The 12,845-nt window shown below is 53.1% G+C and overlaps 1 protein-coding gene across 2 annotated transcripts in view; it reads left to right on the top strand.

Moving 5' to 3' along the window:
- The first annotated feature begins 1,096 nt into the window (after positions 1-1,096).
- The window catches only part of SLC2A4RG (SLC2A4 regulator), a 39,676-nt gene continuing 27,927 nt past the window's right edge, over positions 1,097-12,845 (top strand). Inside the window, exons 1-2 of one of the 2 annotated variants that reach the window (XM_053394544.1) lie at positions 1,097-1,618; positions 10,948-11,126. In XM_053394544.1, coding sequence (XP_053250519.1) covers positions 1,283-1,618; positions 10,948-11,126 — 515 coding nt within the window. In that variant the 5' untranslated portion in view covers positions 1,097-1,282. The remainder of the gene's footprint in view (positions 1,619-10,947; positions 11,127-12,845) is intronic. The other variant, XM_053394545.1, reaches the window with a different exon arrangement.

The following is a 12,845-nucleotide window of genomic DNA, read 5'->3' as shown; positions in this document are numbered from 1 at the left end:
AAAAGGTTGAAAGCATCTGGAGCAGGAGTTCTCCCAACAACTCACAGCACCCTGAACAAACTACACTTCCCATGATTCTTTGGGGGGGGGAAGCCGTGACTCTTTAAAGTTGTATCCGAGTGCTTTAAATACAAGGTGGCTTTCAGGTCTACAGCAACAGTTTGTGTTCCTCTGCTTGAATTTCCTTCGCTTCAGAGTGCAGTTTGGTTGCTCCTCAATACGAAACAAACAGCAAGCAGCGCTGGACGCGAGCACGCCATTGAGGAGGGGTCCGGGCCTGACTTGCTGCTTTTCTGCGTGCAGGGATTTGGGCGGCGGGGATTCCAGTTGTGGCAGCCCACCACCACCACCTGCGTGCAGCGATCACACATGTTGACAGCCTCGGTAGAAACCGAGCCGAAGCTGGACCGCGAGGAAGCGGCGGGTGAACACTCCGCTCCCCACAAAATGCGTATTAAAAGCTGCGGCGGCGGCGGCGCGTGCTCTCCCCGCTTGCTTGCTTTTTTTGCAACGTCAAGCAGCAGCAACCGTCTCTTAATAAGCAGAGGCGGCTCTCGCTCGGTCTCCCGGCCGCCTCCGCCCCCCTCTCGTCGAAGATGGCCGCTGCAGCGAGCGGCAGAAAGGCCGGCTTTCCCCTCCCCGAGGCGAGACCTCCCCTTTCTGGCTCAAAAAAATAAAATAAATAAATTGCACGCACACATACGTTGGAAAAAAAAATGCACATAGATAGACCAACAACCAACCAGCCCTCCTTTCCTTTTTTTATAGTCGATTGCAAGAGGCGGAGGAGGAGGCGTGCCGGCTTACAACGCCGCCTCCCCCGTCTCCTCCTCCCGGTTTGCAACTGGCAACGCCGGGCTGGCCAATCAGCGCTCGAGCCGGCTCCGGGCACCGTTCCATTTCGGAATGTTGATACAGCGAGCGGACCAATGGCGTGCGGCGGAGAGAAATATGTGTGTGTGTGTGAGTGCGCGCGCGTGTGTTTTTTTTTAACCCGGCTCCCTCCGCTTGCACGAGCTCCGAGGGGGCGGGAGGAGGAGGAGGAAAAGCCGAAGGCAGCGCGGGCAGCAGGCGGTGGGGCAGGAGAGGGGGGCGTGGTCCGGGGGGAGCCGCTCTCTCTCTCTCTCTCTCTCCCTCGCTTGGCTGGCTGGCGGGAGGGAAAGTCTGGGAGGCAGCGCGGGGGGCTTCACCCCGCACAGCTTCTGCGGCGGCCCCCCTCGCCCTCGGCGGGGAAGGGGGCTTGCAGGCCCCCCTCCTCCTCGGCGTTGCCCCCCCCCCGATCATGGAGCCCAAGCCGCGACTTTTCAAACGCCTCGCCTCCTCCGGCGGCAGGATCTGCTCCCCGCCGCCCGGCTTGACGTCCGCCGGACCCTGCTGCCCCGACGGCAGCCCCCCGGCGCCCGGCTTGTGCTGCGGGGTGATCTCCGCCTCCTGCAAGCCGCTCGCCTCCCCGTACCCCCCTTCCTCCTCCTCCGAGGCAGCCAGCAACGCCGTCTACACGGTGCTGGTGGAAGATCCGGCGTCGATCCGGAGGAGGTCCCGTCGCAGGAGCTGCGAGGACGGCGCCGGCAGGAGCTCCCCGGCCGGCAGCAAAGGCAGGCTGCAGCTTTTGCAAAAGGTAAGAAGCGGCGGGAGGCGGCGGCAACTTCGCTCTCCCGCCCCGTCCGGCCCCGTCCCGTGTCGCTGCTGCTCCCGGCCTCGGCCGCGCTGTCGGATCTGGCGAAGGAGAAGCGGGTGGGTGTGTCCCGCCATGGCGCACAGGAGCACGGAGGGCGGGCGAGAGACGCAGGCGACTAGCTGAAGTTGCAAAGACTCGACGGCCGTGGGCTTCGCGGCGCTGCTGCTTCCTTCGTGGACTTCTGGGGCGGAGAAAGAGATACGGCCGTCCTACGCAGGGGAGGCCAGGAGTGCGGGGCGTGTGTAGGGAATATTATTTTTGCAGAGATCGGAAAAAGGAGAGTCCCCAACGCGTTTGGCAAGAAACTGCTTAGAGCCTTGGAGGCGGATTTCGGTTGCGGGGGGGGGGGTGCATTATATTTGCAAACGGGGGGAGGGGAATGCCCAGAGCCATGCATGGCAGCTGGAGGGTGGGACCGGGAAGTTGCATAGGGAGGGTGGGCTGGAGGAGCGGCCCTTACACGAAGCCACTGAGAGCCGCCGCGCTTGCTTGCAAAATAAAGAAGTCCCGGGTGGGTTGGAAAGACCCGGCTTCTTTGCAGACGGCACCCGCGCGCGCGCAGCCTTTTTGCCTAGGATCGGAGAGCGGAGACTAGCCGCGCAGTGCGATCCTTGGAGTGCTTTACTCGGCCGTCAATTCTAAATAGTAGTTGGGGGCTCCGCTAGGCCCCCGAAGCAAAAAGGGCCCGTGCCAGCGCCGAGCCCCTGCCCCGCTGCGCTTGCAAAGAGAGACGGTGCACGCCGTCGGGTCCAGCTGGCAAACCCGAGAGGCGCCCGGTTTTCCCGGCCTTGCAGCAACCCCGGCGAAAAGTTTGATTCCCCTTCGCGAAAAGATGGCGCCTCTCGCTGCTTGCTTTGCTTGCGCTGAAAGTTTTTGATCGAGGGGAGGGAATTGCAATGGGCCGGGACGTGGAGCGGAGCTGCAGAGAGCCGCCTTTTCTCTCTCTCTCTCTTTTTTCCGCCCCAGCCCATCCCCGCCCCATCGGGTCTCCACCCCTGCATGGCGGGGCGCGAGGGGCTCGGAGGGACGGGCCATCAATCACGCTGCAGAACAGGCACCGCGCTGGGCCAGGAGGGGAGGGCCCACCGGGGTGGGTGGGCTCGGCCTCGGTTTGTGGGTGGGGGAAACAGCAGCGCCCGCCTCCGGAGCGCTTCGCTGGGGATTCACACGTGCGCCGTGCAGGGGGCGGGGAGGCGTCGCTTCTGGATCCTGCTGGGAGTCCGAAAGGGCGAGTTGAGTCGCAGGCGGCGGCGGGCAGAATCTGGAGCTCGTGGGAGTTGGAGGCCAGAACATCTGCAAGGGCACCTGCTTGGCAAAGGCTGGTGCAAATGTTGGGCCTTGATTATTTCTGCGTTGCGGGAGGGGTAGACTAGATGGGCTTTGGTGGTCTCTTGTAGGAAAAGGTCTGCTGGACCAGGCCTGTGGCCCACTTTGCCCAGCACCTTCTCTCCTCCTGCAGTTTGCAGTGACCCATTTGGAATAAAGGTAAAGGGACCCCTGACCATTAGGTCCAGTCGTGGCCGACTCTGGGGTTGCGGCGCTCATCTCGCTTTATTGGTCAAGGGAGCCGGTGTACAGCTTCCAGGTCATGTGGCCAGCATGACTAAGCCGCTTCTGGCGAACCAGAGCAGCGCACGGAAACACCGTTTACCTTCCCACCAGAGCGGTACCTATTTATCTACTTGCACTTTGACGTGCTTTCGAACTGCTAGGTTGGCAGGAGCAGGGACCGAGCAACGGGAGCTCACCCCGTCGTGGGGATTCGAACCGCCGTCCTTCTGATCGGCAAGTCCTAGGCTCTGTAGTTTAACCCACAGCGCCACCCGCGACCCTCCCATTTGGAATACCTCATCTCAAAAGGCCCTACCTGCCCGTGGGCTGTCTTGCCAGAGTGGTGCATGCTCTAGTTATCTCCCGCTTGGACTACTGCAGTGCGCTCTACGTGGGGCTACCTTTAAAGGTGACCCGGAAACTGCAATTAATCCAGAATGTGGCAGCTAGACTGGTGATGGGAGCGGCCGCAGGGACCACATAACACTGGTCCTGAGAGATCTGCATTGGCTCCCAGTACGTTTCCAAGCACAATTCAAAGTGTTGGTGCTGACCTTTAAAACCCTAAACGGCCTTGGCCCAGTATACCTGAAGGAGCGTCTCCACCCCCATCGTTCTGCCCGGACACTGAGATCCAGCTCTGAGGGCCTTCTGGCGGTTCCCTCATTGCGAGAAGTGAGATTACAGGGAACCAGACAGAGGGCCTTCTCGGTGGTGGCGCCTGCCCTGTGGAACGCCCTCCCTTCAGATGTGAAGGAAATAAGCAGCTATCTTATCTATAAAAGACATCTAAAGACAGCCCTGTTTAGGGACGGCTTTAATATTTAATGCTGTATTGTTTTTAACACTCGATTGGGAGCCGCCCAGAGTGGCTGGGGAAACTTAGCCAGATGGGTGGGGTATAAATAATAAATTATTATTATTGTTGAGTTGGAAAGGGGGAAGCGAAATGATCAAGCAGGTGGAATGAGAAAAGGTTCCAGTGTCTGGGACTTTTTAGTTTAGAGAAAAGGCAAATAAGAGGGGATATGGTAGTGGTGTGGAAGTATGCACTGCATGTAGAATGTGGAAATAGAAGAAGTTTTTCCTCCCATCATTGCACTATAAATCATGGCGATTAAAGGAAGCTGAAGGTTGGAAAATTCAGGACAGATAAGACAATCCTCCTTTGAGCAGCGCATTGCTAAACTGTGGAACTCACTCTCACATGAGGCAGATTGGGGGCCACCACCAAGAAGACCTCTCCTTTGTTTCCAGCTTCTGAACATCACTTGTAGGGGTGCATGCACAAGTCGAAACAGGCTTGAAAGTGTTTAGGCAAATTTCAAGAGCTGGGAGGGATTTTCCAATGAGCTGGGGATCCCATGTTGCTTGGGAATCTTTCCTGACCATGTTCCAGGAATCTGTTTTATGCAGAGTCATATCACTCGTCCATTCAGCTCCATAGTGACTATGCCATGGATGAGGAATGTGTCGCCCTCCAGCTGCTGGTAGGCCACACGTGTCCGATTCCTTGACCGTTGACCCTGCAGGCTGGGGCTGATGGGAGTCCAGTAACATCTGGAGGGCCAGAGGTGCCCCATTCCTGGTCACGGTGTACTTGCACCTCTCCAGGATTTTGGATTGGAAGTTTTTTATTTTTATTATTTGCAGTAATTTATTAAATTTATATACCACACTTCACCACAATATCTCAGGGCGGTTCATGGAATAAAATACAAGTTAAAAACAAGTAAATAATTAAAACAAAAAGAACTAAACAATTTAGACCCCCACCCTTCCCACAGACGCACTGTAGAATATTTATCAGCCAAAGGCCTGGTTGAAGAAGAAAATGTTCGTTTGGCACCTAAAAACATATAATGTGTGTTTAAAGGTAAAGGGACCCCTGACTATTAGGTCCAGTTGTGTCTGACTCTGGGGTTACGGCGCTCATCTCGCTTTGTTGGCCAAGGGAGCCGGCGTACAGCTTCCGGGTCATGTGGCCAGCAGGACTAAGCCGCTTCTGGCAAACCAGAGCAGGGCACGGAAATGCCGTTTACCTTCCCGCCGGAGCAGTACCTATTTATCTACTTGCACTTCGAACTGCTAGGGTGGCAGGAGCAGGGACCGAGCAACAGGAGCTCACTCTGTTGCGGGGATTCGAACTGCCAACCTTCTGATCTGCATGTCATAGACTCTGTGGTTTAACCCACAGCGCCACCTGTGTCCCTAATGTGTGTTTAGGGAAGTCTTTAATGGCTGATGTTTTAATGTATTTTTAATCTTTTGTTGGAAGCCACCCAGATTGGCTGGGGAAACCCAGACAGATGGGTTGGATAGAAATTAATAATAATAATAATAATAATAGTCCCAGGTGAGCGTCCCTGGGGAGAGCACTCCGCAGGCGGGGAGCCACTGCAGAAAAGGCCCCGTTCTCGTGTCGCCTCCCTCTGGACCTCTCACAGAGGAGGCGCATGAAGAAGGGGCCCAGATGGTGATCGCAGTGTCCGGATCGGTTCATATGGGGAGGTCAAACCCAGCACTTTGAATTGGGCCCAGAAACTAATAGGCAGCCAGTGCAGTCGGGCCAGGATCGGTGTGCTGAACTCTGCACCAGCTGAAACTTCCAAACCGTCTTCGGAGGCAGCCCTACATAGAATGCATTGCAGTAATCTAATCTAGAGGTTACCAGTGTGTAGACAGGGTTAGGCCAAGGTGCTCTGTCACTGAGGTGCAACCCCTCTCTGAATGGTGAGGGTTGCCCACCCCTCCCTGAAGAAGTGAGGGGCAAAGTTCATGGGTGAAATTGCTCTCTTAGGGAACCGTCGTGTCTCAGGGTCGCCAAGCAGAGATGGGAGGCTGGTGGCTCTGGTGTTTTAACAGGCCCCCAAGGCCAGCCCCCAGTGTGATTCGTTGGGGCTTCTAGGCTGGGCTGGGTCTCTGTGATTTAGTGTGATGGGTGCTCTTGAGAATAAGCAAGGTTTCGTGCAGGAGTGGGGAATCTGCTACCTTTCAGATGCCATTGGGCTGAAGCTAACAAAAAAGTTACTATAATTAATATTTTACACACACACACACACACAACATTTGTTTATCCTCACACACCTATAAACATAAGCACCCCTATTAAATCCTTAATAAGCCAGTCCTAATATGCCAAACATAATAACACTATAAGCCAAATGTTTATTTGGTAGCGCTCTGGGTGTTGTTGAAAACATTACAATTCTACTAGTACAAATATTTCAAGGTCAGCCCTTCATCAAAACACCCTTTCTCTGATTCCACCCGCCCCCAAAGTAATTTGTGTATGTGTGTGTATTTGGGAGGGGGTCCCTTTTTCAACCTCTAACTTCCATCCTCCCTGGTAGGGCTGGGTGATGTTTTTCAGCATCATGATTTTTCACCAGCTAAACATCACAATATATTGATATATCACAATGTCTGAAATAAGGATGGAGGCTTCACGGTTTCCCCCGCATTGTGATTTTTGCATAGCGTAACACACACTCACGCACCATGATTCATAATTTATATCCGGGTCTAAAATCATGAAACGGATATCACAATATGGACCCGTTTTGGACAATATATTGCCCTTGCCTGCTGGTGCAGATGGAAATGGGATTCTAGCTCCTATTTTAGCAGGTCAACAGTACCACTGAACGTCCACTAGATGGACGCTGCTGTGATTCACTCCTGGGACACATATTTTCTCCCTGGGCTTTTTTAAAAGTGGGAAGATGGTGTGGAATAATTGGCTTTGAGGCTGGAGGCAGAGTCATGCACACTTCCTTGAAATTTCGCCTTTGTATCCTTTCTCCAGCCTTAACCTGACATGCAACAGGTTTCACCAACTTCGTAGTCATGAGGTCTAGAAGCTTGGTGGTGTGCTTTTAATTGTTTTGTTAGAGTTGAGGTTCTTCGAAAGCTGAGGTTCTAGAATTGTACGACTGCCTACATCACCGGTCAGAGCTTTGGAACCGGTGCTGAGGTTGGTGCAGAGAGGTCCAGTCTGCTGTAGTGGTCGGTTTCTGTAGACAGATGCAGCTGTGCTCAGTTCTCCTGTTTTTAAAAAAGAAAGCTCTCTGGGAAGCTGACTCCTTGCAGCATTGAGTTCATACCAGCAGATGCCCTCTGTCAACAAGCAAGGGGCTCGTCATAGTTTGAGCTGCAGGGTGGCAGCTGAGCATTGGAGAGTTTTCTAATTTGGTGTCGTCTACGAGTAATCTCTTAGTGCGGAGTGAGATAAGCTAAGAAGGACAGGAATTAAGACCGGGGTGGAGGAGGGAAGGTACATTTATTTTTTGGCTATTTAGAGCATTTGTAACCTGCTGCTCAGCCAATAAGGCTCCCAGAGCAGCTTACATCATCATCATCATTTGCAAACTTTATATACCGCCCTTCATCTGAAGATCTTGGGACGGTTCGCAAGATAAAAATACAGGATAGAAGCACAAAATAAATAGTAAAAACAATTGCCCTGCAGACTTACAATCTTAAAAAAACCCACAGCACACAAGGAGAGAGGATCACGGAGGGAAGAGGAAAACAAAAACCCAGGCAACAATTTCTGAACAGTTGTTCCTATAATATCCAGGTGCAGGATGTGCCTGATGGACCTCTTGCAGAGCAGGTGGAAGGAGCCTTGCGCCCCAGCTCTCCCACCCCCAAGTGACGTAGCAATAGTTTCTGCAGGTTACAGGAGGGTGGGGTGAGTGTGTCCTCCCAGCCCTACTGGGAGACTCTGGGAATGGAACCTGGGACCTTTTGCATCCGAGGTGTGTGCTCTAACATTTTGCAACAGCCCTTGCCCAGACAGGTGTTGCTGGCTTGCCCACTGTGTATCATTTCTCGCAGCCTCGCTCTCAGACTGCTGTAATCCAGGGCTTTCCTGTTGACCTGGGTTGGCTGATATCAGGGATGGGGAATCCCTTTCTGCCCCAGGGCCTCATTCCCTTCCGGACCATGTCTGAGGGCCCCATCCCCTCAGGGGGTTGAGCAGGGCTGGGGGGGGGAGAAGCAGGTGGAGCATCGAATGCAAATTAAATGCCTAGTTTCTACACACACAGGCCAATGGGATTTTTAAAAAAAAGATTTCTGGGACTCATCCCAGTTGCCTTCAATGGAGGGGGGTGGCCTGTGGAGAGTGTCAAGGGCCGGACGGAGCATCCTGGGGGGGCCACATTCAGCTGCAGGGTCTGAGGTTCCCCACTAGGGCTGGGCAATATCTGGTTTTTAACACCGTGATGTACCACTAACTAAACATCACAATACAGTCATACCTCGGGTTACAGCCGCTTCAGGTTGCGTTTTTTTGGATTACGAATCGCCGAAACCCGGGAGTTACTTCTGGGTTTTGGCGCTTGCGCATGCGCAGAAGCGCCGAATTGCAACCCGCGTGTGCACACATGCACAGACGCAGGTTGTGATCCATGCGGGTTGCGAATTTGCACCCCGCATGTATCCCGTTCGCAACCCGAGTGTCCACTGTACCTCAGGTTAAGCACTTAATTCGTTCTGGGTGTCCGTACTTAACCTGAAACTGTTCTTAACCTGAAGCACCGCTTTAGCTAATGGGGCCTCCCACTGCCGCTGCGCCACCGGAACACAATTTCTCTTCTCATCCTGAAGCAAAGTTCTTAACCTGAAGCACTATTTCTGGATTAGCGGAGTCTGTAACCTGAAGCGTATGTAACCTGAAGCGTATGTAACCAAGGTACCACTGTATATCAATATACAGTGGTACCTCTGGTTGCGAACGGGATCTGTTCCGGAGCCCCGTTCGCAACCTGAGCAGAACGCAACTCGCATCTGTGTGTGCGCGGGTCACGATTTGCCGCTTCTGCGCATGCGCATGACCTCATTTTGAGCGTCTCCATGCGCGAGCGGCGAAACCCGGAAGTAACCCTTCCCGGTACTTCCGGGTCGCCGTGGGACACAACCTGAAAACGCTCAACCTGAAGCAAAGGCAACACGCAGTATGACTATCACGATGTCTGAAATTAGGGTGGGGCTAGGCAGAAGGCGCTGGCTTCACAGTTTTCCCCACATTGTGATTTTTACATGCATGCCCCCCTCCTCAATGATTCATGATGTATTGCCAGGCCCAAAATTGTGAAACCAGTATCACAATATGGACTTCAAACCTGTTTTGGATGATATATTGACCTATCACCCAGGCCTTTCTTTCCCCCCCATTGATATGTTGGCTTAATCCTTACTACTTTCTGCAAAAGCAGATTGTCACAGGTTTGCCGGGTTACCCTCTTCTTTCCCCCCTGTTCCTTAAAGCGAAGCTGCTCAATATTTGTGGCATTTATTAGACTTGTGAGCCAAAGCCGCAGCAAAGGGAGCAGTTTGTAGTTTAGCTGACTCTGGCTTTCCTGGTCAGCCCCTTCAGAAGTGGATTGGTGTTCAGTCTAAAGGATTACAGAGCTCAAAAGCCGATCCACATAAAGATAGATGGATAGACCCCGGAGGTGCGGCTGAACTGCCCGCCCTTCTTTCTGAGCTGTGCTCCTGCTGCCTGGTGTGAGTAGATTTTTAGCGCGAGCGCAGAAGAGGAATCGGCCTCCATGTTAGAACACGCTTATCAGTCCTGAACGGGCTTTGCTGGCTGGGGTAGCCTGGATTTCAGTTGCAATAAGGCCAAGCTCGCTCCTGCCTTTGTCTGCACCTGCTCTGTTTATCTAAGATAAAGCCAAGGGCTCCTGAGCTTTAAGAACAGAGCCAAGCCCTTCGTGGCTGCTCACATGCGTGACCAGGGGGTGGGGGGTGGGTGGGTTCTTTTTTTAAAAAAGAACACCAATACAGTGGTACCTCGGGTTAAGTACTTAATTCGTTCCAGAGGTCTGTTCTTAACCTGAAACTGTTCTTAACCTCAACCACCACTTTAGCTAATGGGGCCTCCTGCTGCCGCTGCGCCGCCGGAGCACGATTTCTGTTCTTATCCTGAAGCAAAGTTCTTAACTTGAAGCACTATTTCTGAGTTAGCGGAGTCTGTAACCTGAAGCGTATGTAACCTGAAGCATATGTAACCTGAGATACCACTGTACAAGCAGAACCACAGAAATAATACAAGGCCATGTGTAATAATAATAATAATTTATTATTTATACCCCGCCCATCTGGCTGGGTTTCCCCAGCCACTCTGGGCGGCTTCCAACAGAATATTAAAATACAGAACCTATTAAACATTGAAAGCTTCCCTAAACAGGGCTGCCTTCAGATGTCTTCTAAAAGTCTGGTAGTTGTTTTTCTCTTTGACATCAGGAGTTCCACAGGGCGGGCGCCACCACCGAGAAGGCCTTCTGCCTGGTTCCCTGTTACCTTACTTCTCGCAGCGAGGGAACCGCCAGAAGGCCCTCAAAGCTGGACCTCAGTGTCTGGGCAGAATGAGGGGGGTGGAGACGCTCCTTCAGGTATACAGGACCGAAGCGGTTTAGGGCTTCAAAGGTCAGCACCAACACTTTGAATTGTAAAAGTAGAGAGAGAGAAAGAGACATTTTTATCACAGTTATCTTGGGGCCCATGTCAAAATAAGGTAGCAACCTTTCATTACCTCACTGTGCTGTGTGATGTTGATCTGCGGAACTCGCCGCCACAGGACAGGATGTGGTGGCAAGCAATTCTGGGCTGAAAGGAACTGGGCAAACTCTCAAGGGCTATGGCCAGCTGTTGCTGTTGATTTGCTACCTGCGTCCGGCATCAAACGCCTCTGTGTCCTTTTCCAGAGTCCTGCCCACTGCAGTGGGAAGGGGCTTCCGGCGGAAGCGGAGCCGGTCAACGGGAGGCCGAGGCACCTGTCCGATCCCTTGGTGCCGAAGCGGCTGGAGGATGAGGCGGCGGCACTCCGACTGCTGGATCAGGGCCCCCTGCATCATTCAGCCTACATCCCAGTGCCCAGGCAAAGGTAGGGTCATTGGAGAAAAGTTATTTTGGGTTTCTGGAGGGGGTAGTTCCTTCCTGAGTCTCATTTATTGCAAAGCTCATTGAATGGTGGGAATTGGAAGGAAAATGCACCGGTTTAGTGAAGGGCTGGTATCTTATCCATCTCTCGCAATGGATTGCTTTGCTGCATTTGGAAAACCTTCGGGCCGTGTCGTTGGCCTTGAGCGCTGGGGATTTCCCTGAAAACTAGTTCGGTGGCCGCAGCGGAGGAGCGCAGCTTGTTTTTGCTGCGGGCACTGCTTTCTCCAACTCCACTGCGAACATATTGACACCTGCTTTTCAGGACAGCTTGCTAGGTGCTGCATTCCTCTGGAGGGTTTTGTCACCCTTCTGTTAAACCGTGGGTAGGCAAACTAAGGCATGGGGGCTGGATCCGGCCCAGTCGCCTTCTAAATCTGGCTCATGGACGGTCTGGGAATCAGCATGTTTTTACATGAGTAGAATGTGCTTTTCATTTAAAATACATCTCTGGGTTATTTGTCGGGCATAGGAATTCATTCATCCCCCCCCCCAATATAGTCTGGCCCTCCACAAGGTCTGAGGGACAGTGGACCGGCCCCCTGCTGAAAATTTTTGCTGACCCCTGTGTTAAACGGTGATCAGCACGGGTCCCTGCTGGGCGCAGCTGCCATTGCTTTTGTTCTCAACTTTTTAGTGTCCTTGGTGTGTGCCAGGGCCGCAGCCTCTAATTCAGGGGTCAGCAAACTTTTTCAGCAGGGGGCCAGTCCACTGTCCCTCAGACCTTGTGGGGCGGCCGGACTATATTTTTTTGGGGGAAATGAACGAATTCCTGTGCCCCACAAATAACCCAGAGATGCATTTTAAATAAAAGGACACATTCTACTCATGTAAACACACACTGATTCACAGACAGTCTGTGGGCCGGATTTAGAAGGCGATTGGGCCGGATTTGGCCCCTGGGCCTTAGTTTACTTAAAGGTAAAGGGACCCCTGACCATTAGGTCCAGTCGTGGCCGACTCTGGGGTTGCGGCGCTCATCTCGCTTTATTGGCCGAGGGAGCCGGCGTACAGCTTCCGGGTCATGTGGCCAGCATGACTAAGCCGCTTCTGGTGAACCAAAGCAGCGCACGGAAACACCGTTTACCTTCCTGCCAGAGTGGTACCTATTTATCTACTTGCACTTTGAGGTGCTTTCGAACTGCTAGGTTGGCAGGAGCAGGGACCGAGCAACGGGAGCTCACCCCGTCGCGGGGATTCGAACCGCCGACCTTCGGATTGGCAAGTCCTAAGCTCTGTGGTTTAACCCACAGCGCCACCCCTGTCCCTTAAGTTTACCTACCCATGCTCTAATTCAGATGTTAGCAAACTTTTTCAGCTGTGAGCCGGTCCACCATCCCTCAGACCATGTGGGGGGCCGGACTATATTTTGGAGGGGAAAAAATGAACAAATTCCTGTGCCCTACAAATAACCCAGAGATGCTTTTTAAATAAAAGGACACATTCTACTCATGTCAAAACACACTGATTCCTGGACCGTCCGCGGGCCGGATTTAGAAGGTGATTGGGCCGGATCTGGCCCCCGGGCCTTAGTTTGCCTACCCACGCTCTAATTCAACCCCTGGTTGAAGCAGGGACATGGGAGAGCTTCTTTGCCCTCACACCTGGCAAAAGGTGTTGCAACACCGAATTCTCTGTTCTGGAATCCCGGACGGCCTTTTCC

The sequence above is a fragment of the Podarcis raffonei genome, chromosome 6 (genome assembly GCF_027172205.1).
Source record: "Podarcis raffonei isolate rPodRaf1 chromosome 6, rPodRaf1.pri, whole genome shotgun sequence".
Taxonomy (NCBI): Eukaryota; Metazoa; Chordata; class Lepidosauria; order Squamata; family Lacertidae; genus Podarcis; species Podarcis raffonei.
Note: the sequence above shows the minus strand (reverse complement) of the source record. Positions and strands in the feature narration are given on the sequence as shown.